Genomic DNA, 23167 nt, shown 5'->3' on the forward strand with positions numbered 1-23167 from the left:
TTAATACCTGTGCTGTAGCCCATAGTTAGGTATGGAATAGCATCATAAATATTTTACCCTTTGCATCACAGAAAACAAATATTACTTATCCCCTGCTCTGGTTTCAACCATGTCTTCTCAAGGACCCCCGCCCCCTAACCCATCAGCTAATGAGGGGCCACATCCAATTACCCAACTGCGATTAGTGGAATCCCCCAATAGCCCCTCAAAAAATCAAAGCTTGCCATGCGCACATCACGTCTGCCCATTTCATTTGGGGTACACGTACGTTCCGGTTCTATATAATGCCAATTAGCATGTACCATGACTTTTAGTGACATTCAATTATGGGTGCACCATCATGGAACGTGTGTGATAGTGTGAATTTGATATGTTTGTTGTATTGGATTTTGCTTTAAATCTATGCCACTAGCTCTCTATGCCCATAAAATTTGTCAACTCCAAGCTACGGATCAAATAAAGTACTCAGCTTCCATTGTAGAAATTCCAACCAATCCACCTTTTTCATGCAATATTAAATAAAGAATTATATCAACATCTAAATTTATTTTCGTTAGCCAATGAAATCTTGACACGGTTGATAAAAACGAAAGTTATAAATTTTGAATATCTAAATTTGAGACTCATCATGTACAATTATATGCTTGAGTCTCGAATGTTATTATGTACCTATCATATACGTTTATTATATGTGGATTTAATTCATACTCGTAGTTATTAAAAGATATCTCTAATTATTGTAAACAATCCATTCAAATCAAGATTAGCACCAGTTAAGGTCAAAAAAATCTTTTCCTCTCTACCAGGATTTGTTCTTTGGAGGCTTAATTTTTATTTAATACCTATCTATTTACTTTACTAATATTCCATATTTTCTTTTTATGAAAAAGATGTCCATAGAAAACGATTATCATCATGGATATTATTCTATGTTTGATATTATTTTAATTAACACCCATAAATTTACTTTTGTAGTTTATTTTTAATGAAAAAGATGTTCATAGAAAAGATTATCTTTGGATATTCTTTTAACAAACAATGAAGGTGATGTATTAGGTCGTGCCAAGTGCAGGAAAAGTGGGTCTTTTTGGAAGGTTTGTGAAACCACCATCTGGTTATTGCCTTAGTGAAGACAAAGGAATGAAACATGATTGATGTAATAGTATCATATATTTCCCTGTCAAGTAAGGCAACAAGAAAGGAACAGTGAGTGTGTGCAACATTTATTGGTAGACACCATGTCATGCTGCATGCTTTAAAGCCCTGGTGGAATCAGAAAAGCTAAGTCTAGAGGATGAAAAAGATCAACGAAGTCTTCATCTGTTAAAATAAAATGAATGTAATCATTGGCTCTTCACATTAATTTTTCTTATATACCTAGTTAGGCTAGCCGATTGAAGTTAAACAAATCATATATATGTATATATAAATCACCGAAAGACGAGTTTTGACATTAATTGTCACTACCCCATTCAAGTGAAATTGACTGTTATGCTTGTGCTTGAAGTTTGTAAACCTGTTTTGATGCTTAAACTTGCACTAGAATATTGAAAATTTTTGCTTTTTAGCTCTAACTTTCAGCATAAAATGTTGACACATCAGAAGATATAATTTAATAGAAAATATGTTGCCGATGAGGAATGGCTCCCCCACTTGTGAAAATTGTAAGTCGTCGCGCATTGCTGTCTTCAAAAGAAAAGTGGGAAATGACAAAAGAAAGCAGTATATTAAGAACACTCCCCCACTTAAGATTAAAACGTATACAAATGCATTGCACATACGAGTTTGTTAAATCTGCGCACACAAACGCAGAGTTCTTCATATGGGTTCAGAAATGACAGAAAAATCTCCTACTACAAGTTGTGAAAGTTCACCAATTGTAGCCTCCCCAATGGGTACTCCTTTGAGGAAGGTGTTGAATAGAATTTCAGGTTTAGCTTCATCTTGTGGGAGGAAAACAGCTCCCGGAGGCCAAGTACGTAGGTTTTTTCATAGGGATGTGGAACAGGAAGAGTTCCAGTATGCAAGTGCTCGTTGTCTCTCATCATATTACAGTGTTTTTGTAGTTCGCCTTGCAATCATGGTTAGTTTATTTTCAGATTGTCCTTTCCTTTTTAGACTTACACTACAACCTCAAATCATATGTAGATGATTTCTCTTGTTTCTTTCCCTTTCAGGTCATGCTAGCTATTTTAATTGGGCTGTTGACAGTTCTAACTTGGCATTTTACAAAGATGTACACAACAAAATCACTAAACACCTTAGCTTTCGGTCTTCGTTATGAACTTCTTCAGCGTCCGATCTTACGAATGTGGGGCATCTTAAATTCTACCTCAGAAATAACAACTGCACAGGTCCAGTTGTCACAGTATGTTATCAGGCGGTACAGCAAGCCTACCACTCAGGCAGAACAAGTTGAGGTTGACCCTTGATGTACACTTATTTTCTTGTTTCCCAACTTTGTTTTTCCTTCTTTTTTGGTTGATTTGTTGCAGTCTCTTAGCAGCTTTATCAAATGATGAAAGACATAACATGGGCACTATTCGCCAGTCGTAAAGCTTTCAATGCCATAACCATAAATTACAAGAATGGATTTGTCCAGGCGTTCCATAGAGATCACAAGAATAACAACACATTCTATATCTACTCTGATCTTTCAAATTATTCAATCAGTGCCACCCAGTCTCATGGCAGCAAAATGTTGTCATCACGACAAGGGTGGAACGACCAGTTCATTCGTGGTAACGTTTCTGCAATATGGTATCGTGAACCACTTGATCCTGTCACTGGGGAAAAGACAGGGAAGGCACTGCCAATTCCACCGGATGAGCTTATCAATATAGCAGGCCCTTCTCAAGTGCCTGATGGGGTAGCTTCATGGCATGTGTCTGTCAGCAAGTATACAGATTCACCGTTGCTTTCTGCAGCACTGCCAGTTTGGGACTCTACCAACACGAGTATTGTAGCTGTTGTTGGTGTCACCACTGCACTTTATAGTGTAGGCCAGCTGATGAAAGAGCTGGTTGAAGTGCATAGTGGGTACATATATTTGACCTCACAAGAGGGTTACTTACTGGCTACATCCACTAATGCTCCTCTTTTAAAAAATACTACAAAGGGGCCTAAGCTTATGATGGCTGTTGATTCAGAGGATTATGTGATACGAATGGGAGCACAGTGGCTACGAGAAACCTATGGCAACAAGTATCCTCCTGGTAATGTGGTTCATGTGGAGAAGGCCAATCTTGGTGGCGAGAATTATTACATCGATTCGTTTTTTCTCAACCTAAAACGATTACCTATGGTAAGTTCAGAAAATATTTCGCCCTTTACCTAACATTAAAATAATGCATTTGGATCATAGGATACATGAAGATATCATATCACAGAGGTGACCTCTTTATGTTTCAATCAGAATACAAATATAATTAACCGGAGTATTGTTTATAACTGTTTAATAAGACACTTACAGGTCTGAGACGGTGCAGGTTGGAGTCATAATCATTCCAAGAAAGTACATAATGGGGAAGGTTGACGAAAGATCATTGAAGACATTGGTCATATTGATATCTGCATCTGTTTGTATCTTAGTTACTGGATGTGTCTGTATTTTGATACTTACAAATGGAGTATCAAAGGAAATGAAACTCAGAGCTGAGTTGATAAGCCATCTTGATGCAAGAAGAAGAGCTGAAGCTTCAAGCAACTATAAAAGCCAATTCCTTGCAAATATGAGGTAACCAATTTCAATCCTTACAAGCTACACTTTTCCCTCCTTGTTACACATCGTGCCTGCGCCTTATGGATCTATTGTGTTGCAGTCATGAATTAAGGACACCTATGGCTGCTGTTATTGGCCTGTTGGACATTCTTATCTGCGATGACCGGCTTTCAAATGAGCAGTACGCAATGGTTACCCAGATCCGTAAATGCTCAACAGCTCTTCTTCGACTTCTCAACAACATATTGGATCTGAGCAAGGTATGACATAGGACAAACCAGTTATATAAGGAATTGGAAATATCAAGTAAATATATGCATAGCCAGCTCTTAAGATCAAAAGACCATGTTTTGAACATAAAAATAAGAGTATATTAAGTAATAAGTGGTTACTGTTATGTAACTCCACCTAGCACAGTGTTTTTCAACTTCCCTGTAGGCACGATTATATACATCAAGGTGTGATCTGATAAATTTCTGGGCAACATGTCTACGAATCTGTGTTGGACATATATCTGTATCTGGCACTTATTACAGGTCTAGTTAACATAGCTGGGAGCAGTTATTGGTTATCATACAGTATAGAACTTATCTTTCATGGTGCACCTTCAGACCCAGAAAATCACACCCAGGTCATTGTTCTCCAAATATTTGATAGGTTGAATCAGGAAAACTGGTGTTGGAAGAAGCTGAGTTTGACTTGGGACGGGAACTTGAAGGACTTGTTGATATGTTCTCTGTACAGTGCATAAACCACAATGTGGAGACTGTTCTGGATCTCTCTGGTATGACTCAAACTTGTGGGTGAGACATTATTTTTTTAATCAAAAGTTATGATAAACAATGAAAAATCGACATATATCTGAAAAAAAAAAACATTTTTCCTTTCTTTTTGTTAAATGATTTTAGATGATATTCCGAAGTTTGTTAGAGGAGACTCTGCCAGAGTTGTTCAAGTTTTTGCAAATCTAGTAAGCAATTCCATCAAGTTCACAACATGTAAGTTGAACACTTAGATGCTCATTTTTTTTTTTTTTTTGTAACTTACCTTTAGAGACAACTTGCATGATTAACTGTTTGGAAATGGCTTTCAGCGGGTCATATTATATTGCGTGGATGGTGCGAGAATCCCAGTGTATCTAGTGATTCTGCGAAGTTTTCTCGTGTTCAGAAGAAATCACTGTCTGCATTAAAGACGAAGTTGAAGCAACATGGAAACCATATGAAGGCAGCCAACAAGAGAGACAAGAAAATTATTCTTTGGTTTGAAGTTGATGACACTGGCAGTGGTATGATTCTTTTGTTTTTGATACCGTAGGAATTATATCTGTACAGTAAATATAAAATGTTTCATTTCGAGGAAAGCAAATGGGAATCTGTATCTTCCATGATCTGCAGGAATTGATCCAAGCAAATGGGAATCTGTGTTTGAGAGCTTTGAGCAAGCTGATCCTTCAACAACTCGGACGTAAGTACTTCAAGCAAGATCAAACGGACATTTATAAACGAATCAATGAAAAAAAATGGAAAGAAATCTAATGTGGAAGAAATCCATAGAGAGATTAAGAAATGTAATGTACAGATTTCATCCTAAGTTCTTTTCTTTTTCCAGGCATGGTGGCACTGGTCTTGGACTATGCATTGTGAGAACCTTGGTAAGTGAAGTGTCTTTGTACATGTAAAGTTGAACACAAAAAAGAATAATTGATAAGAAAATGAAAACTTTTTTTCCATCTTTTATGATCAACTGCACAGAATATGATGAATTCCATCTCTCCATTTTTTTAGTTCATCATAGCCTCGTACTGTCTATGACAGGTTAACAAGATGGGTGGAGAAATCAAGGTTGTAAAAAAGGATGGTCCAGGAACTCTAATCAGACTATTCTTGCTGCTCACTACTCCTGCAGATAGCACAGAACAACATGGTCAAATGGATTTTTCGAAGCATAATGTAGCGGTGAGTAAAGCTTTGCTCTTTGGAGCTGCAAACACTCTTCTAAGTCTGATTTCTAATTTGCATAAATGAAACACAATACATCTTGAGACTCAATATTACAGCTTTCACTTATATCCGTGACAGGTTTACGAGAGAGCACTTTAGTTAATATTCTATTCTATCTAAACCTTGTCCTAGAAAACCAAAATTTGTACATTCTGCTTGCCCGAGTATCAACCGAGACAAGATAGCTCAAAACAACAATTTAGAATCTAACACACATAAAACGTGAATGCAGGTGATCCTTGCCATACAAGGCAACATGGGAAGATTGATTATGTCCAAGTGGCTGTCTAGAAATGGAGTGCTCGCTTTGGAAGCATCTGAGTGGAATGAACTGACACAAATTCTTCATGAACTGTTTCATGTCAGAACTCGTAATTGCGGTTTTGACAATCATTATTCACTAGGTGAACCTCTGAGATCTAAGATACACGGCCTACAAGACATGAGGAACCTAGTTTACATTATAGTTGTTGATCTGGGCCTGCTTGACTTGAGCACTGATATATGGAAAGAACAGCTTAATTTTCTTGACAGATTCTCTGGCCGAGTGAAATTTGCATGGATGCTGAATCATGATACTTCCAATGCAATAAAGATGGAGCTCCGCAGGAAAGGACATATATTGATGGTTAATAAACCATTGTACAAGGCAAAAATGCTTCATATTTTGGAAGCTGTCGTAAAGGAGAGATATGTTGAACTTCACAAGAGAAATCCAAATGGAAAAGAAGGTGGTTCTCATGAATGTCTTGAAATCGATTCAACTCATTTCGAGAGTTGCAGCTCTGATGATTCTGATAGTTCTGAAAAGGGTGGAGCTAATTCTATAAGTTGTGTGCACACTGGAGATAAACCAGAAGGAGAAGGAACTATAAAATCCAACACATTGAATTGCCAGACAACTAAGAATTGCCTAGTTGAATTGACGCGTTTAGATTCAGAAGTGAACAATCTAAAGGCAGAAGAAGATGAATGTAATGGCATCACACCCAAGTTACATGACACTGAAGATGCCAAATGTGAAAATTCCAATTCTCCAGAGCAACATCACGTCGGCAGCAGCACTAAAGATGGAGACGATTCATATACAAGTAAGGCAGCAAACGGAGACAAATCTCTAGAGGGTCTACGGATACTGCTTGCAGAAGATACGCCTGTTCTCCAAAGGGTAGCAACCATCATGCTGGAAAAAATGGGAGCTACGGTAATTGCTGTTGGAGATGGACTGCAGGCAGTGGACGCGCTGAACTGCGAGCTTGTTGGAAAAGACTACAGAACGGAGTCCTCACTGCAAGAAAGAAGGAATAGATCGCAGACAGATATTAGTGATTCCCCTCCATATGATTTGATTTTAATGGACTGTCAAGTAAGAAACCACTTGGGAGATACATAACAACAGTGCTACATATCCACTAATTTAAAGCTTCATGCTGACCCACACACAGAGCATTTAATCATATATTTTCCCAACTTTGTTATGTTTGTAGTGTAGTTAACTTTTCTGTGTTTCACGTTAAACAGATGCCAAAGATGGATGGATATGAAGCAACAAAAGCAATTAGGAAATCAGAAGCAGGGATGGGTTGGCACATTCCGATTGTTGCTTTGACAGCCCATGCAATGCCATCAGATGAAGCAAAATGCTTGGAGGTTGGCATGGATGCTTATCTAACAAAGCCAATTGACTACAAGTTTATGGTATCCACCATTCTTTCACTCACTAAAAGATCAGCCTAAAGTTTCCTGCTCGACAAAATCGGTAACCAAATAAGAATGTGATAGGCGGCTTCCGATGTAAAGATGGATACAAGTTTCTTGTGGAGAGAGGAAAAAGCATTCGTTTAACATGTCTAGTATACCTAGGAGTATGACCAAGTTTCCTGTCTTAGAAAGTGGTTTTATCTAATGCTTGGGTAGTTTCTTTAGTTAATGTAATAAGATAATGCTTGAGTGTCTTAAGACAACCCTGTAAATACCCAAAGCCCAAGTATTAATCTATCTGTATTGTTATTGGATACATAATATATGATATATAGCTATAACTATATATATATTAGATTTTTTTTTGAAGAGAAAGCATATAGGGTGAGGACACAACTAATAAAGTTAAATGTAGATTTAGGTAGAATGTTGTACCAGTAGCACACTAATTAATTAATGATGTTGCAATAATTGCTTGCATTTGCTTAAATTAATTATATAGTGGTTTTATTTTTTAGTGCAAAGCATGATGCTATGGTGTGAGCCTTTCTTTAGAGTTAACATGTGAATGTTTATGGCTGTAATAAGATTGCCAGCAAGGTTTGATTCCTTTAGGAAAGATACTCATCAGATTTGATCCTTGTTGATATATAAGTAATACTTCACTTTCTTTTTAATATACTTTCCCAGTCATTATCGTAAATAAATAAACTAGAGGTGTCCATAAGTTAGACTAGATCGGATTCGAATATGATATTAATATATTTTATTCTTGTTCAAGTCTAACCGACTCAAAATATGAACTTAAATTTTTGCTCAAGTTCGTCCATGTTTATAAAATAATAATTCAAGCCTATTTTAAGTCCATCAATATTATTTTTTTAAAAATTTAAAATATATTTATATTACTTTAATTTAATATTTAGTTTTTTTATAATCATCTTAACATTATTTTAATGTTTACATTAGAATAGTATTATATATTTAACATAGATTTATTCTTTTATGTGTTATATAAATTAAGTAATATATAAAAATAATATAATATAAAATATTATAAACTTAAATATAAGTACCGGTCTTGGGCTTATTGGATGTTCAAGCTTAAGCCCAGATAATTTTTCGGGCCTAATATTTTTACTCAAATCCTTTCAACTTTTAGATAAACCTTTGAGTTTGAAAGAATAACCTAATCCAATAATTGATCTAAAATTAACTACTAAAAAATTTAATTTATCTATTGATATTGCTTCATTATTTACCCTTTTTCTCATTAAAAGAACAATAAGCAACCTTCGTGACATATAACAATAAAATGATTCCTCTTTTAAAATTTTACGGTAATTACTGATATAGACTTTTAATAAGCCTTTCAGATATCATTAAATCAAAATCAGCAACTAAAAGTTCAGTAAAAAACTGATGGAGGAACTATTTCGCTATTGTTTGTAAACTACAAGGTCAGTTAACTCATTTTTCAAGTAGAAGGATGAAAATTAAACTAAGGGTTGAGCTTGGCTTTTCAAGTGCAAACAAAAGTCAATGTGCAAAAATCCAGGATTAGTGTGAACTAAAGAAGACTGTGATGGGGTTGAGGCTCGTACTTGTGCAAAAAAGAATCAGCAACAAGGGCAAAGTTGTCCCTAAAGAAGACCCTTTTAGCACTTATCAATTGTCCTGATATGGTCACGGCTCACAATTCCCTATAAAAGGCAACACAATTGAATATTCCATTTTATATTTTATTTCTAATAAGATAAACACGCTTGCAAGTTCATAGCAAACGACGCCATTCTCCACCTCAAAGGAACACTCCACTGTATAATTTTCTGACAAGAAAATTCGGAAAAGGACAAAACCCCCCTGTTTCATTATAATTTAGATTCCATTGCTAAGATGAGTCTTAACTCGGTTATGATGCAGCTTTAATCTCCATCCAATTTGCCTTTCCCAGTTTCACCATTTCCAAATCAAGCTTTCCAATGTCGCTTTAAATGTGGGTTTACAACAACACCTTGGGTTCAGTCGTTGCATTGCAGGTTCGAGCGGTATGTTGCAGTAGCCAGTAATATTTTAAGGGTAAACTACAGGTCATCTAACTGTTGTTCTTTCAGTCAGTTATCAAATTTTCTAATTTAATTATTCAACTATTCTCTTTTTCTTTTAATTATAATTTTTAAAATTAATCTTTAAATTTTTTTTAAAAAAAACTCAACTTAATTCTCAAAATTTCCCTTCCTCTTTCGTTTCTAAAACACAAAAACAACTACGAATCTCAAAGACAGAAACACAAATAAAAATAATCATTGTAAGAGAAAAATAAAAAAAAAATACTCGAGCAATATATCTGCCGATTCCATCTTGTTTTCTTAAACAAAAAATTTATTTTTTATATTGCCGACAGTTTATCCATTAGTTCATAGTGAAATACTAAGCTTTTGATATTTTTCCCCCTATTCAAAAGCTTCTAAAAACATATTACACATAAATGATTCGTTGACTTTTGCATTGAATCTTTGTATAGCCGCAACTTTGGGAATGAAAAATGGATGAGATTATGGTTCTCATCATGAGTCTGATGTTCTTTATATGCTTTATTGTGTGGGGATTTGTAATTGCATTTTCATATGGAAATATGAAAGGTGATAATGAGCAGAAGGAAGATGGTGTAAAAAAGGAACCTGAAGATGGCAGCGATGCACATTAAGTTTTGGAAGCCACCAAAGTTATTGTTAAATCCAACAACAATATTGCTGAAGCCATTGGTGATATTGATGATGATGAAACTGTAGATGTTGGCGTGCAGGTTTGTTGTATCTTTTGTTCATGATATTTAGCGTGAAGGTGGAGGCAACAATGCTAGTGGCAGTGGGAGAAGAGGAAGAAGGAGATAAAATTTTTTTTAAAATTTTAATAAATCGATATAATATGTGAAATTAAAGATTAAATTTATTATTATATTTATGTTTAAACTGTTACCTTATCTTACTGCTAAAAATTTAACAGTACTAAATAAAAATAGACAAAAAATAATCTAAATTAATTAAGTGATCAAATTAAAAATTGATAATTGGGTGAAAAAAAAAGTGGTGATCAAATTGAAGCAAATTAATAATTGAGTAGAAAAAAAAAAGACAATATTGAGTGACCTATGATGTAATTTATCCGTATTTTAATAACAGGAAAAAGTACATTCCAGGAGGGTAACTTCGTCATTAAATCGGAATATAAAAATTTTAATTTTCTGGCTCTCTGCCCCAAGTTGGTTTCACCATCACCACGGAGTAGAGTAACAGCCAACATTTTCATGTTCGAAGAAGCTTTGTTTGCTGTGAAAGATAGTTTCTTGAAGATGAAAGACCCTCCATTGGTGAAAGCTGCAGTGGTAAAAGCAACAGATCTTTAGACTAAGTAAAATTAACTCACAGCTCATTTTGTTTCCCTCTTTACTGTTTAGTTGCTTCAAATTTTAGAAAAAAAAAAGTTGATCTGTGGCAGAAGGGTGAAGCAAGAAAAAAATGGGGTGTTGGTACTCAAGGATCGATAGGGAAGAGATTGTTTCGCGTTGCAAGGCGAGAAAGAGATACATGAAACAGTTGGTTAAAGCAAGACAAGCTCTTGGTGCTTCACATTCTATGTATCTGCGCTCTTTACGAGGCACAGGCTCAGCTCTCCTTCAGTTTTCCAACAATGAAACAACTACCCACTCCCACCACCGTACTACTCCGCCGCCCCAACAGCCGGCATTGCCGCCGCCGCCAATGAGTCCTACTTCAGACACTTGGACATCTGCTACCACGGCCTCCCCTGTTCTGCCGCCGCCTCCTCCTCCTCCTCAATCCAGTAACTGGGACTTTTGGGATCCATTTGTTCCAGCTACAGAGTCACGGTCAGCCACAGAGGAGGAATGGGAGGCTTCCACGTCAGTGCCTGAGGTGGCGGTCACCGCTACAACCCCCACGACCAGGGCTGCAAGCATGGCACCGCCCCCTTCTGTGGTGAGTGGGTTCTCGAAAGATACGGGAAGTGAGCTTGCTATGGTGGTGTCGAGGAATAGTAAAGAACTGGTGGAGATCGTGAAAGAGGTCGATGAGTATTTTCTTAAAGCTGCCGATGCTGGTAGCCAGCTCTCGTCGCTGTTAGAAGTTTCAAATTCCAATTTTCCTGCTCAAAGTAAATGAGTTATATCTCTCTCATTCTTTTCCTTTTCTTTTTCTCTCTTAACATTTCTGGGTGGGTTTTTTTTTTTTCTTTTTCTTGTTGCAGGTAAAGTGTATAACTATGGTTGCAATCTGACTCCAACAACTTGGGCATGGAATCGAAATTCAAAAATGGAAGGAACTGGGAAGTTGGGAGGCGATAGGACGGTAGAAAATGGAAATGTAGGTGGTACTATTCTTAACAGTAGCCATTCTTCTACTATAGAGAGATTGTATGCTTGGGAGAAGAAATTATACGAAGAGGTCAAGGTACTAGATCCTGTTCCATGGTTAGAAAATTTGCAGTGGCCTGATGAGTCAAAAAAAGTGATCTATAGTTTTAATCTGACTGCTCTTTTACTGGTGATTTGTTTAGACTGTGGAGGCTATAAGGATGGAACATGAGAAGCGGGTGGCCCAATTGAGGAAGCTGGAGTTGAAGAGAGCTGACTATGTCAAGACTGAAAAGACTAAGAAAGAGGTTGAAAAATTAGAATCCCAAATGATGGTTTCTTCACAGGCCATTGAGACCATATCAGCGGAAATCATCAAACTGAGAGAGTTAGAGCTTTATCCTCAACTCCTGGACCTTGTAAACGGGTTAGTCTAGCTTATTTATCACTTTGCTTCCACGTACTTGTTTCCCGTTTGCCTTGAGCATCAATATGCTGCAGACACTAGCCCTCATGTCATCTTTCATAGACTGATATAGTTCATTTATTGTTTGAGATAGTACAGAAAAAGGCTATGTTTGGGAGTTGGGACCCTCTCTTTTTGTTGTTTCCCTCTCTTTTTGACTGATTTAGAATTGTATATGGAGTTTCTTTTGACTGATTTAGATGACAAGTGGAATCCATTTGTACTTTGCGTCCTATTGTATCAGGTTGAGAATGGTCACTAACTGAATAGTTTTAGTGGGGTCTCCATTTATAATTAACCATAATCTTTACTGATTCCTGTATTCCTCAGGAAGATAATCCTATGGTCCTAATTGTATGAAATTTGAAAAATTGGGCATTCATGCAGCTAACGGATTGACCATATTGGGCTAATGCATGCTTATGGTTCCAGGTACTGCTAAAGTAATCTTAATCATCCATACGGATTCATATGATTCCAAGTTGGTTCCTATATACCATTGGTTCCCATTGGAGATTTATAGGATGTGAGGTTGTCCGCAGCAAACAATTTGCTTTTTACCTAATTTGATGTCCTTAATTCTTTCTTTTAATCTGCAGTGGAGGGTTATTGTTTAAATAGTTTGTTCCTCACATTAACTCTGAATTGAGGGTTATTTCCTTGTGCAGGTTGATGTGGATGTGGAGAAGCATGTACGAAATTCACCAAGTTCACACACACATAGTTCAGCAGCTCAAGTACCTTAACTTTATGCCTTCTAACGAGCCAACTTCTGAGATTCACAAGCAATCAACTCTCCAGCTCGAGCTTGAAGTCCAGCAGTGGCATTCTTCTTTCTGCAACTTAGTCAAGGCTCAACGAGACTACATTCAGTCCTTAGCAGGTTGGCTCCGGCTTAGCCTTTTCCAGTTCAGCAAAGACCCACTTTTAAGAAGCAATGAGGAATCGAAAATTTACTCTTTTTGTGAAGAATGGCATCTTGCAATTGACAGAATTCCAGATAAGGTAGCGTCTGAAGGAATCAAGAGCTTCTTGACAGTAATCCATGCCATCGTGGTCCAGCAAGCAGAAGAGTATAAGCAAAAAAAGAAGGCAGATTCTGCTTTGAAAGATTTTGAGAAGGCGGCAGCTGAACTTAGATCACTGGAAAGTAAGTATGGCCCGTTTTCCTCCATGCCTGAAATGAACAAGTACCCTGTTGTAGAAAAACGAACAAAGGTGGAAATGTTGAGAGCAAAGGCTGAAGAGGAGAAGAATAAACATGAGAAGTCAGCGAGTGTAACAAGAGCAATGACTTTAAACAACCTCCAAATGGGGTTTCCTCATGTCTTCCAGGCAATGGTGGGATATTCAAGTGTATGTATGCAAGCTTTTGAATCTGTCTACAATCAAGCCAAGGGTATTGATCAGGAACATGATGTGAAGAGAATACTTCCTTGAGATCGAAATGATGCTACCACTGATACGTGTTCGGTATTTGGATCAAAGTCCAGACAAGGAAGAAAATTCCAGTCAAGTAGGAGTGTAGAACTGTATAACTAGTTTTATTTCGTCATTGGAAAGTGTTGAATGCTTTGCAAGTTTCTCTTTAAAACCTTTTTCTGTTTGCCTTTTGAATCATGAAATTATGTTTTGGTAATGAATTGCTCTGAGAGCAACCAAGTGAAGCACTTGTATTGCTTGAGATTAGAACAACTTTTCCCTAGCATAGTTGAATAACTCCATAGCTGCAACGCAGAGTCACTCTTCCAAAGGCTTGCTTCTCATCCAATTCTTTTATACAACTGACTGTATCTGACAGGCACTAAATTGCTTTACAGCAGCAGTGAAAATTGGAGAAGTTGCCTTAACATAGCCATGAGTTGTGGTGTGGTAGTTACTTACTTCATTTTTTAACCATGTTAGAAATTCGATTTTCATCCATAAGAATGAAGCACCTGTGACAGGGGGATTAGCCACTCCTATCGATGGTGGACATTTTAATTCCAAATTTTTTTTTCTACTTTTCTATTATCTCACTTTCATTTCTATTTCATTCATTTTTTTTTCAATCAACTAAACACACCCTTTAAATTGAAATATTACACACATAAATATATAATCAAATATAAAAATAATTTAATATATTTATTTATTTAAATATATATAATTAAACTAAAATAAAAATTATATATATATTTGAAACACAATCAAAATATATTTTATATATAATTACTCCAAATTAAAGTTTATATATTAAATTACAAATTGAATCAAATATAAAATTTTAAAATTTAATCCTTTTAAAAATTAACTAAAAATTAATCCCCTGCATCATACATAACATTAGTAATTAATCTAGGTAAATTAGTAAGTAAATCATCATGAGTATGACAAAATCAGTCGGTGTAAATCCCATTTTTAGACTTCTAGCAATATCAAGGGCTTGATTAGAGTAGGACATAGACATGCGTAGCACAGGATCACTTCGATCGAAAACGAGACTTGAAAGGCGTTAGGTTCACGAAACAAGTCAAAACAACCTCGATAACAATTAAGAAACGTCTCTTAGTAAGAGAAAAGAAAGAGCAAATTAAGATTCAGAAAAGATCAAACAATAGGGACCGTAAAAATGATCGCAGACGGAGTCGAAGATGAAGAGAAATGGCTCGCCGCCGGCATCGCTGGCCTCCAACAGAACGCTTTCTACATGCATCGCGCTTTGGTAACTCCCTTCTCAATTATTTTGTTACACCTTACTTGGTTGAAGGGAAGTGAGATTATCAGGGGAAATCCTTACTTGCTTTAATATTGTTACTTAATTTGACCGTAGAAGCCCTAATTTTTGCAATATTGTGAAAATTTGGCGCCATATTGATTATTTGTGATTTTGTTAGGATTCGAACAATCTCAGAGATGCTTTGAAGTACTCTGCTCAGATGTTATCAGAACTTCGAACCTCAAGGCTTTCCCCTCACAAATACTACGAATTATGTTAGCTCTTCTCTCCTGATCTGATCTTGATCTTGCATTAGATTCATGAAGTGATTGGTAAATTCCGTTTTGGACTGCGATTTTGATTGTTTTTGGTTGATGGTACAGATATGCGAGCATTTGATGAATTGAGGAAGCTGGAGATGTTCTTTAAGGAAGAGACAAGGCGTGGTTGCTCTATTGTCGATCTGTATGAGTTAGTACAACATGCTGGCAATATATTGCCAAGATTGTAAGCACAACTAACATTCAAACTGTTTAATGCGTGCTTCATCACTTCAGCAAGTGTACCAATAGGCTTCAGGCTGTTTTTTTCTTGTGTAATTTATTTCAGCAAGCTTATGCAGTGGATTTAAAGCGGCTTTTCTGTGGGTTATCGTATGGTAAATAGTTCTGTTATTTAGGGAAATTTTAATTAACCTAGGTCCTATATATATGTACAATTAGCGAGAGCATCATCTTTGGTTCATCTGTAGGGTGTGTGAAATGGTTTCTTTTGGCACGTATATTGCATAACGGGAAAGCATGTTCAAGTAGCATAATTATTTTAGTAACTTGCTTGAGCAATTTCGTTTGAATTACCAAAAAATGAATATATCTCGGTTTCACTTACTTGTACAATTTGTATTTAACATGGTAAGCCTTGTGATCTATGTCAGGTATCTCCTCTGTACTGTAGGCTCTGTTTATATTAAATCCAAAGAAGCTCCTGCTAAGGATGTTCTTAAAGATCTTGTTGAAATGTGCCGTGGAATTCAGCATCCTGTACGTGGGCTCTTTCTTAGGAGTTACCTGGCTCAAGTTAGCAGGGATAAATTGCCTGACATAGGTTCTGAGTATGAAGGGTAAGAAATTAAAGTTTTCTTTCGTTTCAGGAAACGGAGGCCATTTTTGTTTCTGTTTTCTAAGAAAATGGAAAACGTTGAAGAAAACATGTTTGGTTGAAAATTTTAAAAATGATATTTGGAATATGAAAATATGTGGAAATTAAAAAACAATAAAAAGTTGTTTTCATTGTTTTCCAAAAATAAGGGATTTTAACAATTTTCGAAGAACCTGGGTCAGTTCATTTGAAGTTAAATGAAAATAAGGGATTTGATATTTAAATAGGGATTTTAACTTATCATTTTCCATACTTTTTTATTGAAAAAAATTCCACCATTTTTTTTTTATTATGGATTATCAGATGTGCTTAAAAAACTAAATCATTTTTTCAATGCGTTATCAAACAAGGCCTAATTTATGTTTTCTACAATATCTTTTATGCTTGAATCTCCGTCTATATCAAAAAACCAAAATTTGAGTTTATCCTCCATCATTTATGCACTATTCTTGGCATGATACTCTCTCACTGGAACTATGGTTACCAAATTGATTCACTAAATTATTGATCATGTCAATCCTGCTATGATTTTGGTTATGATCTGATCAAATTGGTTGGTTAATAGATAACTCATATAATCCTCTTTTTCAACCTTTAAGCTGGTCCTCTGTTGAGATTTCCTGACCAGTGGTTGACTTTCTTGATCCCTTCAGGGATGCAGACACTGTCGTGGATGCTGTGGAATTTGTGCTTCAAAACTTTACGGAGATGAACAAGTTGTGGGTGCGGATGCAGCACCAGGTTAGTTGACTTGAATATCCATGGTCTGTTCCTGCTCTCATGTTTGGCATGCATGTATCACAAAAATGCTTGCATGATAGGGAGGTAAAACTATATCATGAGGGCATGATTTCTGGTCATGCAGGTGTTATAGTGCTTGTCAATCATTCATACTCTTAGCTGATCCTGAATTGAGGCTTGCTGTCGGGCTTTCTGGTCTGCAGGGACCCGCCCGAGAAAAGGAGAAAAGAGAGAAAGAGAGGAGCGAGCTAAGAGATCTTGTAATATCTGTGACCCACAACTGGTAAATTTCACTGCAATAATGTTGAGTACCAGTTTGAAGGATGCTTACGAAGGGTTTTGCCTCTCCCTTGCTTGCTTTGATTTTTAATTAGGTTGGGAAGAATCTTCATGTGCTCAGTCAAATAGAGGGTATTGACCTTGATATGTACAAAGAGACTGTTCTTCCCCGTGTACTTGAACAGGTTGGTGTCGTGCACATGCACGAATGCGCTTAAACTTAACTCCTATGTTCTGTCTTGGAGCTTATAATAGGTAATTTTGGCTTGCTAACCATCAAGCGTTGGTTGTGTAAAATCTTGTCAGGTTGTCAATTGTAAAGATGAGATAGCTCAATACTATCTAATGGATTGCATAATTCAAGTCTTTCCTGATGAGTACCACTTGCAAACTCTTGATGTTTTACTGGGTGCTTTCCCACAACTTCAGGTGTGTCATGAATGTGTGTTTCTGTTATTGTCTATGGTTCCTAGAACTTTTCTGCTTCTGTTATTGTCTATGGTTCCTAGAGCTTTTCTGTAATTTGCATCATCTACATATTTCTTCTTGTTCCTGGTGTGTGGATCAACATGGATGTGTATCTCCACTTAATATTTATGACATAAATGCAGCATCTTAAGCACGCCCTACAATTTCTGAGCACTTTCTTCCTTCTGTTTTTTCAGCCAACTGTTGACATCAAAACCGTGCTATCTCGATTAATGGAAAGGCTATCAAATTATGCTGCTTCAAGTGCAGATGTGTTGCCTGAGTTCTTGCAAGTAGAAGCTTTTTCAAAGTTGAATAATGCCATTGGAAAGGTAAAATTTGTTTCCAGAGATAATCCTTCGTAGCTTAACCTAGATTAATGTTGTAAATAGTTAGTCTTATTCTATCTTATGATGCAGGTGATTGAAGCACAGCCTGATATGCCTATCCTTGGTGTGATAACTCTATATTCGTCTCTTCTTACATTTACTCTCCATGTCCATCCTGACAGGCTTGATTATGCCGATCAAGTTTTGGTAAGCTACTGTCTTAAGCTGTATAATGCATATTCGCATAAGGCTTATGATTTTATTGCTCATAAACCAAGAGATGTTCATACGCTAAATCAATTTTTTTGCTCTCTTCCCAAATATTAAATTATTGTCTGTCTGTGACTTGAAATTCGTATGGTGGTGCTTACAAGCTTGATTTATAAAGAGAAAGCTATTTAATCATTTGTTCCTACTTCCATCTATTTTCACAGAAGTTAGAAATCGACAAAGAGGTAACTTGACCTTGTTATTGTTCAGGGAGCATGTGTTAAAAAACTCTCTGGCAAAGAAAAGCTCGAAGACAAGAAAGCAACAAAACAGATTGTTGCACTCTTAAGTGCTCCACTTGACAAATACAATGACATTGTTACAGCCTTGAAGCTTTCAAATTATCCTCGTGTTATGGAATACCTTGACAGTGAAACAAATAAAGTCATGGCAACTGTGATAATTCAAAGCATTATGAAGAACAAAACTCGTATCTCTACTGCTGACAGGGTATGTCTGTAATTATGTTGTTTACTGCTTTGAGCTTGTTTTTTGTTGAAGGGGTTTCTTGATCTTGTAACTTTTTGTGACAGGTTGAGGCGTTGTTTGAACTGATAAAAGGTCTTATTAAGGACCTGGATGATGCTTTTCATGATGAGGTCACTATGATTTATTCATCTTCATTTTTATAGAGTTAAATGTTTATTTTTAGCATGTTCACCAATATGCAGCATGACAACTATTCAATCTCGCATTCAGGTTGATGAAGATGATTTCAAGGAGGAGCAGAATTCTGTAGCACGTCTTATTCAGTTGTTGCATAGTGATGACCCTGAAGAGATGTTTAAGGTACTTGATTGGGTGAAAGCATTTTTGTTCTCATAGCACGATTGATGCAGTCAAGGTTAGGTAGTCAAATAGTTCTTAGTGCATTTATTGGGGTTTTCTCATGAACACTTTGCTAATATGACCTCAACAATTACATAGAGTTTATCCTGAATCAGGGCTGAAGGCAGAAAATTTTTGTAGGGGGTCCGAAATTAAATTGTATATTTTTATGATAGTAAAAATGCAATTTCACCATTTTAATAGTCTATATTTTTATAATTTTTAAAGGATTAAATCAATTTTTATCATTTTTGGGGGGCCAAAGTGCAATTTCTATCATTTTTATAAATTTTAAAGGGGCCTAAATGAAAAATTTTCTATTTTAAGGGGGTGGGCGGGGCCCCCACACACCCCGGTGGCTATGCCACTGTCCTGAATGTTCATAAATGGTACATATTTTCTGCTTTTGAAGTGTTTGTGTGTTCAATTTGATTATTTGTAGATAATATGCACGGTGAGGAAGCATATCTTGGGTGGAGGACCAAAACGCCTACCCTTCACTGTCCCTCCCCTTGTTTTCTCTTCACTTAAGGTTTGTCTCTACTTTGTGTGTTTGACTATAGAATGCTATGACATTAAAAGTGAAGACTAAACAAATATTCCTGTTGATATCTAAGCAGATAATGGCATGTGTTTGAGTATATGGTGCAGCATTTTTGACTTCTCATTGCTGCACTTAAGTAACATTTTAAGAAATTGTCTCATGAAATGGATTTGGTCCAAAGAATAAAAATCCGGATTTAAAAATATTAAATGGAAATTCCATCTTTAACTTTTATACAATTGCAAAAATACCTTACACTTTCTATCTTTAAATAGAAAATTATTCCCCATTTCCCCTTGCTACTTTCTTGTTTCTGTACCCTGGGGTGCAGTTTAACTTAATGGTTTTAATTCTTTGCACCTTTGATTCTTCTTTCTTGTAATGAAATTAACCTTAAATTTTTTGCTTGTTAGTTGGTTCGGCAACTACAAGGCCAAGAGGAAAATCCTTTTGGAGAGGAGGAATCAACTACGCCCAAGAAAATATTCCAGGTTTTGAATCAGGTCAGTCATCTTCTTCAGAACTGCAGTTAGGCTACTACCTGCTTGGGTTTTGAAGTATGAATAGATTATAATATCTGATCATGGTGTATTTAGATTTCAAATTGTGATTTGTGTTTGGCAAAAAGCTTTGTTTGAACGCATATTGAAGGTCCTCATGTCTATTCAATTCTATCTGAATTCCCTGCACAATTTTTTTTGCATATTTGATGATGATGTAGTTTCTGGTTTCAGACTGTTGAAACTCTCTCTAACATTCCGGCCCCTGAGCTGGCACTACAGTTGTTTCTGCAGTGTGCTGAGGTACATGGTGTTTTTGGACCTTATATATAAAAATCATAAGTTAGATAATTTATTTTTTTTCCTAATATTTATGATGGATTTTTATTGATCAGGCTGCGAATGACTGTGATTTAGAACCTGTGGCATATGAATTTTTCACACAAGCTTACATTTTATACGAGGAAGAGATTTCAGTAAGTTGGCACAATCTGATGAGTATTACAATGCCTCTTTATAGAGTCTCTACAACTTACATGGCTATTACTAATAAAACGTGGGAATTAGTAATTGATTTTTGCTAATATATGCTTTTATAGGACTCAAGGGCACAGGTTACTGCTATACATTTAATAATTGGAACTCTGCAGAGGATGCATGTCTTTGGTGTTGAAAATAGGGATACTTTAACACACAAGGCTACAGGGGTAATCTTTCTATTATTTCACGTGTTTAGAAAGCAGCTTAGCATCTTTCAACTGTACTTGACTTGAACCCTTGTATTTGAGCAGTATTCTGCGAAACTTTTGAAGAAGCCTGATCAGTGCAGAGCTGTTTATGCATGCTCGCATCTCTTCTGGGTTGATGATCAAGACAATGTAAAAGATGGAGAGAGGTAAGGTTGACCTTTATGTTCATAGTCTCATGCCTACATGTTATGGGCATGTGCATCCCATCTGGTGTTTGCATTGAATCTGGATGAGACTGAGAAGCCTTGGGTCTTATTGATCTAATCTTTTTTCTTTGCTTTTGACTAGGGTCTTGCTTTGCCTTAAGCGGGCACTGAGAATTGCAAATGCTGCTCAACAAATGTCGAATGCAGCACGAGGTAGCGCTGGATCAGTCACTCTCTTTGTTGAGATACTGAACAAGTAAATTCCTGCAAACCCTGATTGCGATGAAATTGTATTTGGTTTGTTCAATATTATCCTAATTATTTGTAATGGGAATTCCATCCTCACTGTTGTTGGTAGGTACCTTTATTTCTTTGAGAAGGGGAACCCCCAGATCACTGTTGCTGCAATCCAGAGTCTGATTGAATTAATAACAACCGAGATGCATAGTGACTCTAGCACACTAGATCCAGCAGCGGATGCTTTCTTTGCCAGCACTCTCAGATATATGGAGTTTCAGAAACAGAAAGGTGGAGCTATAGGTGAAAAATATGAACCTATCAAGGTGTGATGGCGAGAGCCCCTGTGAGTGTTTTTTTTTTTTTCCTTAAAAAAAAGGTTGTAGACTTTTGATTTGTTTTGTCCACAAAAGAATTTAACCGGATTAATAGTATATGCTCCCATTGGCCTTTTTGGCTAACGTAGCAAATTCTTGCATCATATCATGGATTGATGCAAAGTAAGAAATGTGTAAGTTTATTCATGCGACTGCTGTTTAACAGTTTAGATGTTAAAAAGTTGGTTTTAAACAGACTACCACTTACTGTTTTAAGGGATGAATTTTAACTCAAATATTCAGTTTTGAAACATTTCAAGGTTACCTTCGTTAATGACTGCTAGTTGCCTACGGTGCTGCCTGCTTGGAAGCCTAATTTTCTGTCAATTATTGCAATATATGATTTCTACCTTTTTAATCATTTTAATATAATATATGTGCAATAACAATTCTATCAGTATAATATTCTCACAATATATGTGACAATGCCTTCCACGAAAAGGGTGAGTAATAGGTAGGGTTGAGCAAAAGTAAGTTCTTTTACTATATATCATACTGAATAAATTTTTAAGGAAGTTAGGGTATAGAAATAATAATTTACTGTTGTAGGGACGATGTAGAGTTTATCACATATGGATCCGTGTTCGTTCCTCTTTTAGTTTATCAAATATGGTCTTCCCTTTCTTTTACCCTTTACAGATAATTAGAGGTGTTCATGGCACAATTGGGTTGGAAGTGAGTTTATGTAAGTTTATGTATGATAATAGTATACTCTTATGCTTGACTCTGTTCAAAAATTTAGGTGAACGTATTTAGCCATGTCCATTTATAACTTATATAAGCATATTTTAAACCTGCAATTTTAAATATATATTATTTTAATTTAATACTTAATATTTCTAATAAATTTTCTTTTATTAAAATTTAAATTTAGACTATTTTTATGTTTAAATATTATATAAAAATAAAATATATACAAAAGTTTAAGGCCGGTTGGGTTAGTTGTGAGAAAGTATAAAAATAAAATATATAAAAAAAAGCCTCACTCAGAAAAGCCACAGTGAGCAGCCATAAGATATTTAATTCTTCAAAAGCCGTGTGCCGTCTTTAATAGTAGCATGCGACTAAAAACCAGAGTTGATAGTATGAAACGCGGCATTATGTTATGGCAATCAAACAGTGGCTGTTTTGCAATTGTACAGAGACACCGTTGTTCAATCTTCCCCGTGTACTTGAATTGGTGAGGTGCACATGGACAAATGCATTTATCCCATGTTCCGTGTGGGATCTTATAATATGTGACGTTTGCTTGCTAATCCATGTAAAGAAGTAAAAGAGAATAGAACCTTGTGCGAATCTATTTAGACCAACTTTACTAGAATAACAAATAAAAGGGTAAAATATAAAAATAATCACATATTTTGTTTTAAGTTTATATTTTAGTCACTAATGTTTCAATTGTAATAATTTAGTCACAGATAGTTATCAATTGATAATAAGTTGGTTATTAGTTTATTAGTTGTCGTTAAGTGGTAGACGAAAATCACAGCTAGCAGTACAACGGCCCTTAAATGGCCATTGGAGGCAATGTCATTGCCACATATTTAAGCATTTTTTTTTCCAAATCTTAAATGATTTAC

The 23167-nt window shown here is 36.0% G+C and overlaps 3 protein-coding genes across 4 annotated transcripts; all 3 read left to right on the forward strand.

Moving 5' to 3' along the window:
• The first annotated feature begins 1619 nt into the window (after window positions 1-1619).
• Window positions 1620-7915, forward strand: LOC108478817 (histidine kinase 1-like). The gene is made up of 13 exons (XM_017781273.2): window positions 1620-2083; window positions 2178-2420; window positions 2507-3304; window positions 3489-3736; window positions 3822-3981; window positions 4379-4505; window positions 4630-4719; window positions 4815-5009; window positions 5119-5188; window positions 5333-5375; window positions 5539-5679; window positions 5957-7090; window positions 7246-7915. The coding sequence occupies exons 1-13, from the start codon at window positions 1823-1825 to the stop codon at window positions 7459-7461; spliced, it is 3726 nt and encodes a 1241-aa protein (XP_017636762.2). The 5' UTR covers window positions 1620-1822; the 3' UTR covers window positions 7462-7915.
• A 2714-nt stretch (window positions 7916-10629) lies between these two features.
• Window positions 10630-13958, forward strand: LOC108477172 (protein ALTERED PHOSPHATE STARVATION RESPONSE 1-like). Its single transcript, XM_017779638.2, has 4 exons — window positions 10630-11598; window positions 11692-11894; window positions 12001-12224; window positions 12932-13958. The coding sequence occupies exons 1-4, from the start codon at window positions 10944-10946 to the stop codon at window positions 13701-13703; spliced, it is 1854 nt and encodes a 617-aa protein (XP_017635127.1). The 5' UTR covers window positions 10630-10943; the 3' UTR covers window positions 13704-13958.
• Window positions 13959-14663: 705 nt separating this feature from the next.
• Window positions 14664-21823, forward strand: LOC108479735 (vacuolar protein sorting-associated protein 35A-like). Of its 2 annotated transcripts, XM_017782495.2 has the most exons (21): window positions 14664-14967; window positions 15140-15236; window positions 15345-15468; window positions 15896-16081; window positions 16773-16860; window positions 17064-17120; window positions 17235-17324; window positions 17446-17568; window positions 17805-17939; window positions 18027-18143; window positions 18417-18656; window positions 18740-18805; window positions 18906-18995; window positions 19477-19566; window positions 19992-20081; window positions 20313-20381; window positions 20474-20554; window positions 20678-20785; window positions 20870-20973; window positions 21116-21229; window positions 21332-21823. In XM_017782495.2, the coding sequence occupies exons 1-21, from the start codon at window positions 14875-14877 to the stop codon at window positions 21540-21542; spliced, it is 2373 nt and encodes a 790-aa protein (XP_017637984.1). In that variant the 5' UTR covers window positions 14664-14874; the 3' UTR covers window positions 21543-21823. The 2 variants fall into 2 exon arrangements, with proteins under 2 accessions (XP_017637984.1, XP_052877731.1); XM_053021771.1 differs by lacking the exons at window positions 14664-14967; window positions 15140-15236; window positions 15345-15468; ... (1 more) ...; window positions 16773-16860; window positions 17064-17120 and adding an exon at window positions 17126-17143.
• The last annotated feature ends 1344 nt before the right edge of the window (window positions 21824-23167 follow it).

The sequence above is a fragment of the Gossypium arboreum genome, chromosome 11 (assembly GCF_025698485.1).
Source record: "Gossypium arboreum isolate Shixiya-1 chromosome 11, ASM2569848v2, whole genome shotgun sequence".
Taxonomy (NCBI): domain Eukaryota; kingdom Viridiplantae; phylum Streptophyta; class Magnoliopsida; order Malvales; family Malvaceae; genus Gossypium; species Gossypium arboreum.